At 45.0% G+C, this 20,176-nt stretch overlaps 1 protein-coding gene across 13 annotated transcripts in view; it reads left to right on the top strand.

The window, feature by feature from the left end:
- LOC148902477 (LIM and calponin homology domains-containing protein 1-like) overlaps positions 1-20,176 on the top strand; it is a 196,247-nt gene that overhangs the window by 127,162 nt on the left and 48,909 nt on the right. For 10 of the 13 annotated variants that reach the window (XM_088991062.1, XM_088991068.1, XM_088991065.1 and 7 more), the window contains 6 exons: positions 5,702-6,146; positions 10,381-10,638; positions 12,421-12,499; positions 16,647-16,711; positions 16,788-16,875; positions 19,865-19,918. In XM_088991062.1, the coding sequence (XP_088847188.1) occupies positions 5,702-6,146; positions 10,381-10,638; positions 12,421-12,499; positions 16,647-16,711; positions 16,788-16,875; positions 19,865-19,918 (989 nt within the window). The remainder of the gene's footprint in view (positions 1-5,701; positions 6,147-10,380; positions 10,639-12,420; positions 12,500-16,646; positions 16,712-16,787; positions 16,876-19,864; positions 19,919-20,176) is intronic. The other 3 variants (XM_088991071.1, XM_088991066.1, XM_088991063.1) reach the window with 1 other exon arrangement.

Raw genomic sequence — 20,176 nt, 5'->3', positions numbered from 1 at the left:
ATAGTGGATGGCTGATGCCACCACAGAGTCATAGAAAGTCTTTAGGAGTGACCCCTGAACTCCAAAAGACCTCAGTTTCCTGAGGAGGAAGAGGCGACTCTGTCCCTTTTTGATTAGGGCATCCGTGTTTGTTGTCCAGTCCAGTTTATTGTTGAGAGTAACACCCAGGTACTTGTAGGAGGTCACCCTCTCAATGTCCGAACCCTGGATGTTCAATGGTGCAGGTGACGATTGTTTTCTGCAGAAATCCACCACCAGCTCCTTGGTTTTGCCAGTGTTGATCTGGAGGTGATTCTGCTGGCACCAGTCCACAAAGTCCTTTGTCAGTCCCCTGTACTCCCTATCGTCTCCCTCTGTAATGAGGCCGACAATAGCTGAGTCGTCAGAGAACTTCTGAAGGTGGCAGGTTGGGGTGTTGTAGTTGAAGTCCGAGGTGTAGAGGGTGAAGAGGAATGGAGCCAGGACTGTTCCCTGCGGCGCTCCGGTGCTGCAGAGAAGCCTGTCCGACTCACAGTTCTTTACCCTCACGTACTGTGGCCTGTTTGTGAGGTAGTCTGTAATCCAGGATGTGAGGTGATGGTCGACTCCGGCATGCTGCAGCTTGTCCCCCAGTAGACTGGGCTGGATGGTGTTGAAGGCACTGGAGAAATCGAAGAATGTGATCCTCACCGTGCTCCCAGCATTCTCCAGGTGCAGCAACGCCGTATGGAGGAGGTAGATGATGGCATCCTCCACACCGATGCTGGGCTGGTAGGCAAACTGCAGCGGGTCCAGCGATGAGCTTGCCAGCGGTCGCAGGTGGGCGAGGACGAGTCTCTCCAGCGTCTTCATCAGGTGAGACGTCAGCGCCACCGGTCTGTAGCTGTTGAGCTCTTTGGGGTTGGCAATCTTGGGCACTGGGACCAGGCATGACGTTTTCCACAGCTGTGGAACTCTGCCCAGCTTCAGGCTCAGGTTGAACAAGTGCTGGACAATGTCACACAGCTGGTCGGAGCAGGTCTTGAGGAGTCGGGAACTGATGTCATCCGGACCTGCTGCCTTCCTCACCTTCATCCTCCTCAGTTGGTTCCTCACCTGCGCAGTTGTGACAGACAGGCAGGAACCAGGAGGCAGAGTGGCGGCTGAGGGTGTGGCAACGGTTGGGAGGGCAGATGTTGGTTGTGGAAAGCTGGTCGTGAGAGGGGGCAGGGAGGGTAAGGCCACAGTGAGAGTTGGTGCAGGTGCAGCTACAGGTGAAGTTGACGGTGGGCCGGGGGCGGCTGGCGTCTTGTCAAACCGATTGAAAAAGCGGTTGAGTTGATCTGCCCAGTCCTTGTCTTTTTCGTTCAATGTCACTGGGCTTTTGTGGCCTGAGATGTTTTTCAGGCCCTTCCAGACACCAGCGACATTGCTGGCTTGCAGCTGCTCCTCCATTTTCATCCTGTAGGCCTTCTTCCCCTCTCTGATCTTCCTCCTCAGTTGGATCTGCACGGCCTTCAGTTCCTCTCTGTTGCCCGACACAAAAGCCCTTTTCTTCTCCTTCAGGAGGACTTTTATGTCGGGATTAATCCATGGTTTGTTGTTGGCAAAACACCGCACAGTCCTGGTGGGTACGGTGTTTTGTTCACAAAAGTTAATGTAGTCTGTGATGGTGTTGGTGAGTGAGTCAATGTCTTCCCCATGAATCTCAGTAAAGAGCTCCCACCTGGTTGAATCAAAACAGTCCCGCAGAGCTTCTTCAGCTTCTGTGGACCATCTTTTGATCGTGCGGGTCACAGCTGGTTGCCTCTGGACAAGGGGTTTGTACACAGGCTGGAGATAAACCATATTGTGGTCTGCTCTTCCGAGAGGGGGGAGGGGGGAGGGTTTGTATGCATCCTTGGCGTTTGAATAAAATAGGTCCAATATGTTATTGTCTCTGGTGGCACAAGTTACATACTGTGTGAATGTTGGGAGGGAGAATTTCAGGGAAATGTGATTGAAGTCCCCTGAGATGATAAACAAGGCGTTGGGGGACTGGGTTTGCAGCTTGTTTACAACAGATATGAGGGCATCGGAGGCAGCGCCGCCATTTGCCGTAGGGGGAATGTACGTCGTCACGGCTATGACGTGTGAGAATTCCCGTGGCAGGTAATGCGGCCGAAGGCTAACGGCTAGCAGCTCGATGTCCCGAGTGCAAAGTTTTTCCTTCACCGTGATGTGCCCAGGATTGCACCATTTGTCATTCACAAATACAGCAATCCCCCCTCCTTTCTGCTTACCGCTGCCTTCATTTCTGTCCGCTCGTACGAGTTGGAAGCCCTCCAACTCTGCGTGGGCGTCCGGAGTGATTGCCGAAAGCCATGTCTCCGTGACGAGTAGCAAGCTGGCTTCCCGGTACTCCCTCTGATGTCGCGTTAGCGCCGCCAGCTCGTCCATTTTATTTGGGAGCGATCTCACGTTCCCCATGATGACGGACGGGAGAACGTGTCGGTATTTCCTCGTTCTTTTGCGGCGATCTTTCCCGGCCCGACATCCTCGTTTCCTCCTCTTCAATTCATCGGGGATGTCTGGTGCGGCGGCCGCTAGTCCGCTATTAGCCCGCCACGCTAGTAGCTGGTCTCGACTGTAAACAATGGGATTCCGCGTGCGCGTGGATTCCCCGTTCACAGGAGCGATGAAAAAGTAAAAAATAACGGCGATGAGCAAAAGAAAAGATGCCCATCTCCTCTCCGTAGGTTTATGGAGCGAGATCAGGCAAAACAAAAACGGATAAGTAAAGAAGTGAAAAAGTAGACAAGAAAGGGAAAGAGCTGCTGTGGAGGCAGCCACACAGGGGGGCGCCATCTTAAATGACTCGAGTCATATGCTTTCTTGTAATCAATCCAGGCTGTGCACAGGTTGGTATGTCGGGACCTGCAGTCTTGAGCGACTGTTCTGTCAACCAGCAGCTGATGTTTGGCACCTCTAGTATCTCTACTAATGCCTTTCTGTGCTTTGCTCATGTATTGATCCATGTGTCCACTTATCTTAGCCGCAATGATGCCTGACGATAGTTGGAAGGAACTGCACCCTTTGAGGAATCCTTCATGATCAGGATTGTTCGCCCTTCGGTTAGCCATCCTGGGTGAGTCCCATCCATCAGCAGCTGGTTCATTTGTGCTGCTAGGCGCTCGTGGAGAGCTGTGAGTTTCTTTAGCCAGACCGGGCCTGGCCGTCCAGTTTTTCATACCTGAGACTCTTCCTTGTATATCTGCCGCTGTGATGGTAACTGGGTTCAGGGAGGTTGCTGTGCTCCTCTTTCAGAGTCACCAGCCATTGTGCACTGCTGTTATGTGCGACCTCCTTCTCCCATATGCCTTTCCAGTATCTTTCAGTTTCCAGCCTTGGAGGGTCTGCTCTGCTGTTAGAACCCTGCCACTGAGCGTACACTTTCGCAGGTTGTGTTGCGAACAGCCTGTTTATTCTTCTGGCCTCATTCTCTTTCGTGTACCTCTTTAGGCGACTGGCCAAGGCCTGGAGCCTTTGTTTGGCAGTTTCGAGTGCTTCAGGTATGGTTATCTGCATGTACCTCTTGGGTATTGGCCTTTTATTCACACCTCTCTGGGTCTCCGTCAATTGACTCACATCTTTCCGAGCCGCCTTGATCTTGGCCTCCAACCGTCTTTTCCATGGTGGGTAATGAATCTCGTGGCTCTCATGGTTGCTCTTGTAGCCAAGCATGTCTAGGATCACTGATGCTGAGGTGTATATCAGCTCATTGGTTTCCGTGATCGTTCCGGTCGGGATCGTTCTCAGTGCTGCATTCACAGTTTCCATGAGACTTTCAGGTGGTACTTCACATAGCCGTTGTAATCGGTGCCTTCGTTGCCCAGTTTTCATTCTTGCCATGATCTTATCTCTCAGGTCATTTGCTGCCTCGCTCAGCATTTCATTTATTGGGGCTGGCTTCCCAATCTCATTATTCATTGGGGCTTGCCTCCCAATCTCTGGTTGAACCTCTTCCTGTGATGTGGCAGCCTGGGGCCCTTCACCTCGGAATTTGTGTTGTACCTCATCAATCTCAAGTTGTGATAGCAATTGCCGTTTGTGGATATTGGAACACTGAGCTACTAGTTGTTTCGTGGTCAACCGTGACTGTGGGTTTCGAAGTAACCATTCAGCCCCCATTCTCCGCATGTAACCCCTCTGACTAGGGTTGCTTGAGTAGTAGCATTCCAACAGAGCCATGTTATCGCATCTCGTCCATCTCCACTTTGTTCCAGTAGCCCATTTTTCATTTTTCACCATTGCTCTGGTTCCCCAGCACCTGACGCAGACCTTGTTTGGCCGGGCGACGTCTGAGCCGGCATGTCATTCCTTTTATTGTCTCTCATCATTGTATGAGGTAGGCATTAGCGTGAAGGGTCTTGCCCAAGGACCCACACTGGATGATGTCATTGTGCTCATTTTCTCTGCCACAAGTGGGATTCGAACCCTCGTCTCCCATATGCCAAACCGATGCATTATCAACTGAGCTATCCAGCCGCTCCTATATATATATATCAGAATCAGAATACCTTTATTCGTCCCGCAATGGGGAAATTTGCAGTCCACAGCAGCAATAGAAGAGGGATGGGGTTGGGGTGGGAGTGAAAGGATAGAAAACAAGATATTCTAAGCATAACAAAATAAAAATGTCAACTGTATACTGTGCAAATGTAGATGTGCAAAAACCGTTCTATAAACAAGACTGTACATAATGCAGAATCAAGAAATGCATTTAGATATATTGCAACAACCCATATTTACAAGTGTCCAGTTTTTTTTTTTTTTTTTTTTTTTTTTTCACATGTGATCATTGGGAATTGTGAAGCCTGACAGCAGTCGGTAGCTGCCTTCATTTCTGTCCGCTCGTACGAGTTGGAAGCCCTCCAACTCTGCGTGGGCGTCCGGAGTGATTGCCGAAAGCCATGTCTCCGTGACGAGTAGCAAGCTGGCTTCCCGGTACTCCCTCTGATGTCGCGTTAGCGCCGCCAGCTCGTCCATTTTATTTGGGAGCGATCTCACGTTCCCCATGATGACGGACGGGAGAACGTGTCGGTATTTCCTCGTTCTTTTGCGGCGATCTTTCCCGCCCCGACATCCTCGTTTCCTCCTCTTCAGTTCATCGGGGATGTCTGGTGCGGCGGCCGCTAGTCCGCTATTAGCCCGCCACGCTAGTAGCTGTTCTCGACTGTAAACAATGGGATTCCGCGTGCGCGTGGATTCCCCGTTCACAGGAGCGATGAAAAAGTAAAAAATAACGGCGATGAGCAAAAGAAAAGATGCCCATCTCCTCTCCGTAGGTTTATGGAACGAGATTAGGCAAAACAAAAACGGAAAAGTAAATAAGTGAAAAAGTAGACAAGAAAGGGAGAGAGCTGCTGTGGAGGCAGCCACACAGGGGGGCGCCATCTTGGAAAATATATATATATATATATATATAAAATTCAATTTGTATTTGCTTTTGTCACCCCCACACAGCATAACATGCCTTTCTGGCGGAACCCCGCTTACAGCGACCTGGTGTCCCTGCACCAAGCCATGCAACCATAACTCATTCACTGCTATTCCCGAATAAATTCAGGATTATTTTCAAATCATCATTAAAGGGAGTGAATCCGAAGCTAGCGGAACAGTCACCATCTTTCCCATGTGCTCTTTCTCACCAAAAAGTCTTTTGTCAAAAAACAAGCTGCTTGCGTTGTTGCTCTCCACACAGGGAGCGTCGCGAGGAGGAGCTGCGGACAGCTTACCGTAGAGCCAAAACCCCCGAGGAGGCATCCTCCATCCTCCAGCGTTACGCTCAGCGCTTCTCTATTAGCGAAACGGTGATGGAGCGCCTCCAGCTGCCCAAAGTCCTGGACCGCAGCGTCTCGGCTGAACCGTCCTTCTCCGGCTCGCCCGTCTCCCTCTCGCCCTCGCCGACCACCTCGGAGCCGTGGGGCGCCGACCCCGACGGCCCCCTCAAGTATCTGCGGCAGCAGTCGGCCCCGACTTCGCCGCCGAGGTTCATGTCGACGGTTGAAGCGCAAATCGATGAGTGGCCAGGCGACCTGCCGCCTCAAAGGCCACAGATCCGCTCACGTTCATCTGACCCGCCGTCCCCGAAGCCCAAGCCCTATGTTCAGTCCTGGCCTGCTACACCGGAGCCCTGGCCCAGCAAGGTCAGTTTGACGCTATATCGCATTAGGCCTTCACATTTCAGCAGAAATAGAACAAGGTGGTCTGATCTTCATGTCAATCACAAAAGAATGAACCGTTTTGTTGAAGCTAACACCATACAAAACATATTCAAACTTGGAGCTATTCGCATTTCTTCAGTTGACCTCATTCAAGATGTCTTGGAAATGTATTAGCTGGCTGTCTTGTTATCTTGCTGGCTATCTAGCTACCTACTGTATCTATTAGCTATATAGCTAGCTATCTATTAGCTATCTATTCACTAGGTATTAGATATCTATTTGCTAGCTATTATACAGTAAAGTCTCGTTACATCGATATTGGTTATATCGATAGTACCGCTTATTACGATACTATTTCTATGAACGCAAAGAGAAAATTACATGCGCGCAGGGTCGGATATATCGATAGTCCCGGTTATATCGATATTTTTTCGGACTCCCGAGAATATCGATATAACGAGACTTTACTGTATATCTATTTGCTAGGTATTAGCTATCTATTTGCTAGGTATTGGATATCTATTCGCTAGGTATTAATTAGCTATATATTCGCTAGCTATTAGCTATCTATTCGCTAGCTAGCTTGCTATCTATTTGAGTTACTTCCGGGTTGAGTTGACATTTCAGCAGAAATAGAAAAATGTGATCTGACCTTCATGTCAATCAGAAGAACGAACCGTTTTCTTGAAGCTAACACCATACAAAAAGTAGCTATTTGCATTTCTTCAGTTGACCTCATTCAAGGCGTCTTGAAAATGTATTAGCTGGCTATCTTGTTATCTAGCTGGCTATCTAGCTACTTAGCTACCTACTGTATCTATTACCTATATAGCTAGCTAGCTACTAGCTATCTATTCACTAGGTATTAGCTATCTATTCATGCGCTCTTAGCTATCTATTTACTAGCTATTAGATATCTATTCGCTCAGTATTAGCTATCTATTCTCTAGCTATTTGCTATCTATTCGCTAGCTTGCTATCTATTTGGGTTAAAGAAGAGAGATTTTTCCCATCAAAATACCGAGCAGGGATGGTCACGATGGAGCTAAATGTAGCCAAGGGCTTCCCTAGAATGTCCTGTCGGGCATCCCGGTGGCACGGCAAGACGTCTTGCCTTGCTCGAGAACCAAAACAATGGCTTCAGATTCGGAGAATATGCTTTATTGTTACTCATCCAGTTATGAATATGATTCAAATACTTCTGACGAAGAAAGCATACATGTTTGCAATCGATTAAATAATTTATTCCGTGTCATTTTGAGGCATCAGGGGTGGGAAATGTCGCACCCAAAAAAGGCATAACATGGTGACAAAGCTGTGTAAGGAATTAATCAGCCCGTTTCCACAGGATGGTTAATTCCTTACATGGAGCTTTGTTGCCCTCTTCTGCCTCTTTTTGGTCCTACACGATGTTTTTAGACCAAAGTACAGCAATATGCATTGACGTGATGAAGGACTGCTACAATGTGTCCTTTCTTTCGGTCAGGGGCGTTCCTTCAGTGACGTAGGGTGAGGACTCGTCACCAACGCAAAAACAAGACTTCCGGAATATTCAGCGCAAGTCTTAAAACGTAAAATATAGCTATATGCGGTGGAATCTTTGTAAAATACGTTCAGTAGAAGTCATTTGAAGCCATTTTACAAATTATGGACACAACTTGTCCGGAGACGTCGGTTGTCCTTTAACCTACATTCTTCAAAGATGGTGTTAATATCAGAAATAAATGTGGACCAAATTTGGCATTCCAGCTCTTTATCAAGCACACTGACAGCAATTGTCTGTTGTCACAGGCGCGATACTGCACTTATTGTAATTTATATAATTAGAAAAATATACTTTACCTAAATAATGGTTTTTATTTGCAATTTAGAAATACCATGCCCAAATGAGTGTATTTTGGTTTCAATCAGTTTTATATACAGTGATACCTCATCTTACGAACTTAATTAGTTCCCAGAAAAGGCGTAAAGTTCGTCTTCCGAACTTTTATTTCCTATAAGAAAGTGAAAATGAGAATAATGTGTTCCCAGGTCCCCATAAAACATAATTTTATACTACAAAAACCCTAAAACTACACTAAATATACCTTATTTTATGTATATTAAATTTTCTATTGTATTGTAATGAAATAAACTGTACTATGTAATAAAGTCGTTTTATTGACCTTTGTGATGGACTTTGATGTAGTTGCCTCTTGAGATATCCGAGTGAAGTTGCTGTGCTTTCTCTACGATAAGTCAAAGTCAACTTTATAATACCCTTACTCACACTGTCCCCTGCTAGCTGCTTTTCATTAATCCAAATCAACAGAAGTTTTTCTTTTGTGTCCTCTTGGGCTTCACAATAGCCTGTGGTGGAGTCTTTTTCTGTCCCATAATAGCAAAAGTACTCCACTCGATAACAAACCACACCTGTACTCAAAGAAAGGAGGTGTGGAAAACTCGTCCGGCAGCCACTTTGGCGCTGTTCGAACATGTGGTTTGATGTTCATCCGCCGAAAACTAGTCCGCCAGCCACTGTGGCGCCGTGTGGTTTGGTTCGTCCGCCGAGACTATATGCTGACAAATTTAATGTTCGTGAGGCGAAAAGTTCGTGAGGTAAAGCGTTCGTAAGCTGAGGTATCACTTTACTTTACTCCATTTACTACATTGTCCATACCGCTTATTCCGCATTAGGGTCGCGGGGGGTGCTGGAGCCTACCTTAGCTGTTTTCAGGCACGAGGCGGAGGACACCCTGAATTGGTTGCCAGCCAATCGCAGGACACTCAAAGACGTACAACAGTCACTCTCACACTCACACCTAGGGACAATTTAAAGTGGTCAATCTGCCTGACATGCATGTTTTGGAGTGTGGGAGGAAACCGGAGTACCCAGAGAAAACCCACGCAGGCCCGGGGAGAACATGAAAACTCCACACAGGGAGGCCAGACCGGGACGCGAACCGGCGACCTCTGCACTGCGAAGCCGGTGTGCTAACCACTCGACTACCGGGCCGCCTTTTACTTTGGCAATCTAATAATAATACATTTCATTTACACCTTTCAAAACTCTCAAGGACACTTGACAGTCAGTTACTTCTGCGCATGAGTAGCGGCAGCCACCCGCGCTAGCGTTGACTGAACCCGGAAGTAACATAAAGTAAAAAAAAAAAACACCAACAACTAAATAACAAACAACACGACAACACAAAGACACAGAGTCAGTCACTCACTCCCCAGCACCCTCTGAACCTTCCTTGCGACACAAACTGGCTCCCTTTATGAGAAAAAACACAAAGGTAAATGAGAAAGCACTAAAAGCTAGTTACGTAGTAATTTCACACTGACTGAGTACAAATAAATTGAGAAATTATATTGTAATTAAGTATCGTGTTCAGATTGTCATTTTATAACATTTTTGGTTCATGTTGTGCCACAAAAAAAATCATGTAAATAACGTGCCCTGGCTCAAAAAGGGTTGAAAAACACTGCCCTACCAAATACAATTGGTATGTAATGAAGCACAGACTTGAGAAGTGGAAAAGGAGATGAAATATACAGTGATAACTCAGTTTACGAACCCCTTGTCTTACGAACTTTTCGGTTTACGAATTTTAAATTTATGAAAATTTTACCTTTGCCTACGAATTATTTTTGGGATACACAAGGAGCTGCCGCAAGGAGTGGTGTGTCGTTCGCAAACGAGCCCGTTCTGCTAACAAGAAAATGGCAGCCGACTCTTTTGGTCCTCTGTTCCCCGCCCCCAGTCGTCGGTTATAGCCATGTGATTGGTGAAGACGCAGCAGTGGGGGGGGGGGGGGGGGTTTACAGACAGAGAGAGAGTGAATCCATTCTCCAAAAAAGAAAATGGCAGCCAACATTTTTATTGTCCTCTATTCCCCGCCCCCAGTCTTCGGTTAAATTCTGTGAACGGATTATTCTCATTTTAATGGTTTACTATGGGAAATCAATTTTTGACATACACACTTTTCACCTTACACACTGTTTGGGGTCAAATTAAGTTCGTAAGCAACGGTATCACTGTACATTTAAAAGGAATTTCGATTTATCACATTGTTTTCTTCAGACCTGGGTTGCGCGAATGGGGTGTCTGCAGATCTAGTTAAATCAGGGCCCATCCAGTTTAGAATGGTGGCCCTCTTTTCAGACACAAGGGGGGTCAACTCAACTGGCACATACGTTTGTCCTCAACGCAGCGTCCGTCCATCTCTTCTAGGTTACTAGTTTGCCACGGGTCAATGGCAACACGGGACCCGACGACTCTCCCGCTGTGCCAGAGGGCCACGGAAGGGAGTCCTCCCTTGTTTTCCTCCCGTCCCCATCGCCCAAAACCGCAGCCCACCACCCAGATGCTGCCGTGGTAGGAGAGAATCTGCCATCCACCGATACCGAGGCGGCGACTACGACTGATGTTCAGGAAAGGGAAGTTGCTCTGTGTTTATCGCCACCCAACAGGCCCACTTCGCTGCCAGTGGTAAAACAATAGCTTATTGCGCTACCTTTATTCTGAAATTCACACCGCTAGCTTTTACAATTCATGAAAAAAATAAAACTGATCATGACCTTCAAATAATAATTAACTCATTCGCTGCCATTCACGAATTTATTCTGGAATTGAAAATATGACGTAGAGCGCCATTCTCGAATTAGTTCGGGTTTGGTTTTGTCATTTTTATTATTTCAATAATAATAATAATAATACATTATTATTATTATTCAGAATCAGAATCAGAATCATCTTGATTGTCAAGTATGTAGAACACACAAGGAATTTGTTTCCGGTAGAACACGCTGCACTAGTATCGTCATCAAAAAAAAAACTGCTAAGTGGCACTATACAGACACATTATTATTATTATTATTATTAGTAGTAGTAGTAATAACAATAAATTATTATTATTATTATTATTAGTAGTAGTAGTAGTAGTAGTAGTAGTAGTAGTAGTAGTAGTAGTAGAAGTAGTATCTAGCTGGATAGATAGCTAATAATACCTATTATTATTATGATGATGATGATGATTATTATTATTATTGTTATTATTATTATTATTACAATTGTCATTTATAAGCGCCTTTCAAAACTTTCTGTGGGTGAGCAGCGGCGGCCACACGCGCCAGCGTTCACGCAACCCATAATAAATCAAAAAAATAAAAAGCTAGCTAACTATTAGATAGTTTATATATATAACCAGATAGCTAGCTGGCTAGCTAATAGATAGCTAATAGATAGCCAGATAGCTAGCTAGCAAATAGATAGCTAGCCAGCTGGGTAGATAGCTAATAGATAGCCAGCAAGCTAGCTAGATAGTGAATAGATAGCTAATAGACAGCCAACTAACTAGCTAGCTAATAGATATCTAATAGATAGCTATCTAGCTGGTTAGATAGCTAATAGATAGCCAGCTGGCTATTAGATAGCATATAGATAGATAGCTATCTAGCTACCTAGTTAATAGATAGCCAAGTAACTAGCTAACTAGTTAATGGATAGATAGCTAGCAACCTAGCTATATAGCTAATAGACAGCCAACAAACTAGCTAGCTAATAGATATCTAATAGATAGCTAGCTAGCTGGATAGATAGCTAATAGATAATCAGCTAGCTAGATAGATAGCCAGCTAGCTAATGTAAGACGAATCTGCAGAAACAAAATATTTCTTCTTCAACTTTTTTCTTAGGTGCCGATAAAGCGATGGCCATGGACGCTGGCCATGTTTTTTTCTTTTCCACAAGACAGCAGTGTTTCCCTTTTTTTCCATGTTAGTGCTTTGTTCCAGCTTCAGCTGTTGTTAAAGCACTATAGAAAAATCAATATGTACTGTATTTTGTACAGCTGTCCCCATTTCAACATCAGATAACTTCAGACTCATATAACTTAGGAATTAACATTTTTTTCTGATGAGAGGAGAGTCTAAGGTTTCTTACAGTGAATTGAATGTTTATGTAGTCCTAAAACTCAATATTCTATGGGCCCTGGAATTCAAGTGACGATGACAAAAACCCTGGCACTGAAGTGGACACATTTGTGTAGATGTCTGGCAGTGAATGAGTTAAGCACCCACATTAATATTAGGTGTACATTTTGATTGCTTTGTGTGTCTGTTGTAATGCTTGTGAGCATATAATGCGCTACAGCAAGCATCCCAAAGCTATTTATATGAGGTATTGATTTCTCTGCAAGCAATGCAAAGTGAAATTTGATTGATATTCATTGCGAGTTAACCAATTACCTGCCTCTTTTTTTACGAGTTGCAGAAGCCCGAGGAGAACTTCCGGGGGAAGACTGAAAGCCAGTCAGCCGCTGCTCCACTGAAAAAGAAACGTCAATCTGCAGGTCTGTGTCATACGCTAATCGACTGCCCCCACCTGGAAACTTGTGTAACTGCACCACTGCAGACATGCTTTTTTTCTTTTGAATATTTTTTTTTCATCACAATTTCATACAGTTCAGAGAGAGAAAAAAAAAAAAGAGCACTCTTTTAAATGTCCTCAGACACTTTTGATCGAATAGTTGTGTCTCATGCAAATCATAATACAGTAAAGTCTCGTTATATCGATAGCGGTTATATTCATAGTACTGCTTATTACAATACTGTTTTCATTTCCTGGTAAATTTCTAGTCTTTTTGTGTATAATTACTTCCGTTTAGTACGATATATGGTTATTACGATAATCCGGTTACTACGGTGCCATTTTTCATCTCCCGCCGGCCATTTTGCTCTGTTTATATTGATTTTTAATAACAAAACGTAGCAGTTATCACAGACAAACATGAGCTGTTGTTACGCCACAACTCATGCATAGTCATTCTATTCAGGCACTCTCTCGAACCTCGTTGTCAGGTCCTCCCAAGCCTCAGTCACGTGACCAGCTTCCGTGGGTTTTGAACTGTCATACGCGAGCACAATAAAAAAGGCGTAGCAGAGTTCGCATCTTTCATTACTGCTGCAATAACATCTGAAACATACTGTAATGTCCCTGAGCGTGGCAAATGATGCGCACAGTCGCTGGTATAGCGGGTCGGTCTTTTTAATAACAAAACGTAGCAGTTATCACATACAAACAGGAGCTGTTGTTCCGCCACACCTCAGGCACTCTCTCGAACCCCGTTGTCGGATCCTCCCAAGCCCCAGCCCCCAAACATGCACAACACAAACACCGAACATCACAATACTTTAGTCTTCTTATATAAAGTACTGTTGTTCAACAACAATTCCAACCATGGGGAAAGGTAAGAATTGTGATATCACGTACAAGGCAATTGTGGCTGTGGAGTACAATCCAACAAGCAAATCCTTCATTGCGACAAGTTCGACATGCCACCGAATACTTCATCAACGTAAATAATGTAAACGTTGCAGGTTTTGTTTTCCATACATGTACAGTAAAGTCTCGTTATATCGATATTCAAGGGAGTCCGAAAAAATATCGATATAACCGGGACTATCGATATATCCGACCCTGTTTGCATGTAATTTTCTCCCTGCGTGCATAGAAATAGTATCGATATAACCGGGACTATCGATATATCCGATATCGATATAACGAGACTTTACTGTATTTAATTGTGTTGTATTCAGATATCTTTATCACTTGCAATTCATTCACTGTTTTTCATGTTTGAACATGCTGGCGTTCGTGGTTTCTATCGTGTGTATAGAACAACGTGAGGATTTTGCATTGGTTGAATTTTAGAAAGGAAATAGTCATTAAACAGTGTAAAGACGTTTTTCTTTAATGCATACGTTTATTTTTCACTTCACTACAGTACAAAAGCATGCTAGATACGGAATCCACAAACCCAATGAGAAAATTACATACCATATCAAAGATCGCCCATTTATTGCCCCCACTTAATGCAGTTCGGCGCAGGATCGGATCTATCGATAGTACGGTTATATCGATAGTTTTTCCGACTCCCTAGAATATCGATATAACGAGACTTTACTGTAATATAATAATAATAATAATAATAATAATAATAATAATAATAACAGTGCAGAGGTCGCCGGTTCGCGTCCCGGTCCGGCCTCCTTGTGTGGAGTTTGCATGTTCTTCCCGGACCCGCGTGGGTTTTCTCCGGGTCCTCCGGTTTCCTCCCACACTCCAACATGCATGGCAGGCAGATTGACCACTCCAAATTGTCCCAAGGTGTGAGTGTGAGAGTGACTGTTGTATGTCTTTGTGTGCCCAGCGATTCGCTGCCAACCAATTCAGGGTGTCCTCGTGCCCGAAGACAGCTGAGATAGGCTCCAGCAACCCCCGCGACCCTAATGAGGAATAAGCGGTACGGAAAATGAGATGAGATGAGAATAATAATAATAATAATAATAATAATAATAATAATAATAATAATAATAATAATAATATTATTATTAATAATATTATTATTATTATTATTATTATTATTATCTTCTTTTCCTTTTGGCTTTTCCCTTCTTTCCCCTCAGGGGTCGCCACAGCGAATCAATGTCCTCTATCTATCAGTCTATTTTGTGCATCCTCTTCTCTCACACCAGCTACCTTCATGTCCTCTTTGACCACATCCATAAACCTCCTCTTCAGTCTTCCTCTCGGTCTCCTTCAAGGCTCAGCATCCTGCTCCCAATATAGTCACTCTCTCTCCTGTGGACATGTCCAAACCATCTCAGTCATCTCAGTCGAGCCTGACTTTCTCTGCAAGGCCTCTAATATGAGTTGTCCCTCAAATGTACTCATTCCTGATCCTGTCCAACCTGGTCACTCCCAAAGAAAACCTCAACATATTCAGCTCTGCTACCTCCAGCTCTGCTTCCTGTCTTCTTTAGTGGCACTGTCTCCAGTCCAAACATCATGGCTGGTCTCACATCTGTTTGATACAATTTTCCTTTCATCCTAGCTGAAACCCTTCTATCACACATCACACCTGACATTTTTCTCCAGCCGCTCCAGCCTGCCTGGAAATGCTTCTTCACCTCTTTTCCACACTCTCCATTGCTGTGGACCGTTGACCCAAGTACTTAAAATCCTGCACCTTCTTTATCTCTTCTCCCTGTAGCATCACTCTTGTACTTGGATCCCTCTCATTCACACACATATATTCCGTCTTGCTGCGACTGATTTTCATTCTTCTCCTTTCCAGGGCATATCTCCACATCTCTAGTTTCTCCGCCACCTGTTCCCTGTTCTCGCTGCAGATCATAATGTCATCTGCAAACATCATGGTCCAAGGAAATTGTTGTCTAACATCGTCTGTCAACCTGTCCATCACCATAGCAAAGAGGAAGGGGCTCAGAGCTGACCCGTGGTGGAGTCCCACCTCCACCTTGAATTCCTCAGTCAAATAATAATAATAATAATAACAATAATAAATACATTTTGGGTGAGCAGCGGCAGCCACCTGCGCCAGCGTTCACTCAACCCGGAATAACTCAGATAATAATAGCTAGTTAGCTAATAGCTAGTTAGATAGCTACCTGATAGATAGCTATCTAGATAGTCAGCTAGCCATATAGATAGCTAATAGACACCAAATAGATAGGTAACAGATAGCTAGCAAGCTAGCCTGCTACCCAGATAGATAGCTAATAGACAGCAATACAGTTATCTGTTGTTACCACATTGACTGAAAAGAGTGTGGTGTGATTTACTACAAGTCCACTAGAGGATACCGCCAGCCAGGAAATAACTGACCAACCTTTCTTAATGACAGTTCATTTTTTTCTGTCTGTCTTGAAAATGGCTTTAACAGTAAATCTGCAACCAAATCTGGAACCAAATCAATTTCTTCTCCTCCTGACATGACAATATATTTTCTGATGCAGCTCGATACAGATACACTGTGCTAGCTCTGGCCAGTATGCTCTTATTACTAGCGGCTAGTGATACTATGATTGGCTAGTAACTAGCCAACAATGTGACTAGCCAATCATAATTCGCAAAAACACTGGACGTTTCCTGCGCCTTCGAACAGGCCTTGGGTCGCCAACTCGAACTCTGATTAGTTCACGCAAGTGTTTCATCGCCATTGATGTTTATGCTTCAGAGCCTGCAGAACTGATTGTGAAGGCATCCAGGTTTAATTCTGACCCTGGTCACAAATGATGACTGAAATGCGATTGGTTAAATGCTAAAATACGAAAACACACATTTGCATGCAGCGCATCAGGGATAAAGTTATGATAGGAAGCTGAAAGACAATTTTGAATTATTTCATAAGAATTCATGGAAAAAAATATATAATCTGTGATGCAGATAATTTTAGGCCAGCTGAGTAGGCCTTGCATGCCCTGACAGCCCACCACCGGTGTATTGCAACGAAAGGAGTGTGACTCACTGCTGTCATTTTGGCAACTTTGTCAATATGTTTTGTGACTTTTCAGACCCCCTTCGAAGAAAAAAGACCAATCCCATAATTACATATTTAAATTAGTGGGCCAGGTGTAAGTGCAAAGTAGCGGACGCATACTGAAGCCATGTCCAATAAACGCTCTCTTTTGCAGAAACCAAACATGAGACTGCACCATCGCGTCAATCAGGTCTTGGTCTGCAATCTGTAACCTCAGAGGTAAGCCATGAAATTATTGCTTCCTCATTCAACATGTCATCTGTCCGTCTTGATCATGGTCCTTTGAAATCTGTAGACAAGGATAGACGGTCACTTGGAGACGAGCCAGGAGAAAACAGAGGTTCCCTGTTTTGGACATCAAACGGCATTTCTGACCTCAGAAGGTTAAATGACACACACACACACACACACACACACACACACACACACACACACACACACACACACACACACACACACACACACACACACACACACACACAATATTCTAAACTAACCGCTGTACACCAGTTTTGTTCATGTAATAATAATAATAATAATAATAATAATAATAATAATAATAATAATAATAATAATAATAATAATAATACATTTCATTTATAAGCGCCTTTCAAAACTCCCAAGGTAAGTTTCCAGTCACAATATAAGTTTTTCTGTCGGTAAGCAGCGGCAGCCACACGCGCCAACGTTCACTCAACCCGGATGTAACTCAAATAGATAACAAGTTAGCTAGCTAGTGAATAGACAGCTAATAGCTAGCGAATCTATAGATAATAGCTAGCGAATAGATAGCTAATAGCTAGCAAATAGATAGCTAATACCTTGCGAATACATAGCTAATACCTAGCGAATAGATAGCTATTGTGATGTCACGAGAGGCTGTGTCCTGGAGGGCAAATACATCCCACTAAGATGGCTCCACCCATAGAGAGTCTTGGCCCCATCTGGTGGAAGGCAGCAATTAAAACCACACACCTGCAGCTGATCAGGGCGGGATTGGCAGGCAAGGCTCTTAAGGCAGAGAGCCTCTGAGTGTGGAGCTTGGGGAAAGACAAGCTCGATTGCTGTGCTCTGTGAAGAAGTTGATTGCTGCATGGAACTCATTGCCAGTTGGGACCACACGACAAGATACTGAATTTGGACCTTGCTAAAGGTGGCTAGGCTACATGAGGAGGACTTCAAGAGGGGTAAGGCCTAGAGACTCTTGGAAAAGAACTCCGTCTTCAGTTTTACCTCAGAAGAGACTTTATTTTGATTTAAGTATTGGAAGAGACACTATTCAAACCTTTGTTGCTTGGGAATCCCCCCTGAAACCTTTGATTAAAACCTTTGTTTGTATCCAAACCTGTCGTCCATTGCACTTCTTGTCCTGTCCCGCTGAGAGCTAGCCTCTCATGATATCACATATGGTGGAGAATGCGGGCACTGGACAAGCGTTAGTAAGTGCATGGACATTGATGGTTTGTGTTATGTTTTTTCTAAATTGAAAATATCCTCAATTACAAAAAAAAAAAAAAAAATGGAAGACATTTTGAAAACCCTGCTTGCAAGTCAAGCCCAACATCAGGCCAATTTGGCTCTCCTGGAGGAGCAAAAGAGAGCCAATGAACTGAAGGCAGAGGAATTGCTCTTGCAAAAACAAATGGCCGCCAAGAACATGCCCCGGGTAAAGGCGGGTGATTTTTTTAGCCAAGATGGGGGTGACGGATGATATTGAGGCGTACCTCCATACGTTTGAAGCAACAGCCACTCGAGAAAAGTGGCCCAAGCAGCAGTGGGTGGGATTGCTTGCACCCTTCCTGACAGGGGAATCGCTGAATGCTGTCCTGGACAGTGGCAGCGGTGGAGCAGTACCAGGCCACAGCGGAGATGCTGCGAACGACCAAGAGGGAAACCGGCAACACATCCCCACCCCGGACTGAAATGGCCCGCCCAAAGTTGCCCAAGCCCGCCAACACAGCCAAGATTGCTCCAGGTGGTGTCAGAGGTCCACCCAGGCAGTGGCGGACGCCCAGTGGCACCGAAACCAGACGATGCTACAGATGCGGAGAGACGGGACACATCTCATGGCAGTGTGGAAAACCAACGGAAGAGTCCATGCCGTCCGTTGACTCTTCCAGTGCCCACCCTGCTCATTATGCCTCCCTCCTGGGGGGGAGTGACAGCTCACTAACAAGGCCCCCCACCTGTCCAGTGACAGTGAATCAACAGGATGTTGAAGCCCTACTGGACTCCGGAATTCTGGTCACCTTGGTGCGCCAAACGCTGGTCGATCCAACCAGGTTGTCTCCAGAGAAAACCCTTCCAGTCTCCTGCGTCCACGGAGACACCAGAGAGTACCACACTACTGAACTCACCATGACCACAACCAAGGGAATCATCCGCACGGTAGCTGGTGTCGTTGACTCTCTCCCTGTCCCCCTCCTGATTGGACGCGACTGCCCGGCCTTTCACCCCCTGTGGAGAGAAACACAGGAAAGACTGGCCCGACTACCTCGGAAGGGGAGAGGTAAGACGCGTGCAGTGAATGCTCAAGCCTACCCCTCTGATTCACTCTCCCCAGCTTGTGCTCTCCTAGGGACAGCAAATGCACCACCGGAGACGGAGTCTGGCCTAGAGACCGCCGAGGAGACTCTAGCCCCAGAAAATCTCCCGGCTTCCAGTGGTGATGAGAACCCCGGAGCCCAGAAGCTGCCTCCTCTAACAGGCCGGTATGGTACAGCCCAGTTACAGGATCCTACCCTTGCCAACACCATGAAGAACGTACAGGTTTTAGAGGGTGTAGTACTGGGGGAAAGGACAAGTCCCACATACCCCCATTTTGCGGTTGACCGGGGGCTGTTATACCAGATGACGAAGCAAAAGTATGAAGTACGTGAACAACTTCTTGTGCCACACCCACACCGAGCCACAGTACTGGACTTGGCACACACACACCTGCTAGGGGGACACCTCGGGGTCGAAAAGACAAAAGAGAGAATCTTGCAACGGTTCTTCTGGCCAGGGGTGCACAAGGATGTGGAGAACTATTGTCGCTCTTGCCCCGAGTGCCAACAGGTGGCGCCCAAGCCCACGTACAGAAACCCGCTCATTCCCTTACCCATCATTGAGACCCCTTTTCAGATGCTTGGGCTGGACATAGTACCAAAAAGTGCTCGGGGACACCAATATATTTTGGTTGACAGATGACTGATGGATTGCCTACATCTGCTCAAATAATTAATAATTAATAATTAATAATTAATAATTAATCATACATTTACTTACTTTACCCCCAAAATGCAAGCTGCTTTTATTGCATATAAATTTCTTCATTTATTCATCTGTTCATGTGACTTCTGTCATCGTATTTTTCCACATATTCTTCCGCAGGTTTTAAAAACACCACCCGTAGCAACCCAAATTTACGCTGGGAGTTCTTTGCAGGTAATTCTGGGATGGGGGACATAATTCAGTTCAACGTGTCGTGGTTCTAAGTTCTCAACGATTCTCAACGAATGTATTTTTTGTTGCAATTAATGTGAATTGATGTTGATATTGAACACCCTATTCTTAGCCGTGTTATAAATTTATTTTAGCTAAATGCTCAAACACTAATGATGGCAATAACGGTAGACAAAAAAAATCTAAACATTGATACTAACCATTGGAAGGAAGTATATTAATTCATTCACTGCCAGATGA

The sequence above is a fragment of the Hippocampus bargibanti genome, linkage group LG02 (assembly GCF_051943395.1).
Source record: "Hippocampus bargibanti isolate YZ-2025 linkage group LG02, ASM5194339v1, whole genome shotgun sequence".
Taxonomy (NCBI): Eukaryota; Metazoa; Chordata; class Actinopteri; order Syngnathiformes; family Syngnathidae; genus Hippocampus; species Hippocampus bargibanti.
This window is presented reverse-complemented; position numbering and strand designations above follow the sequence as displayed.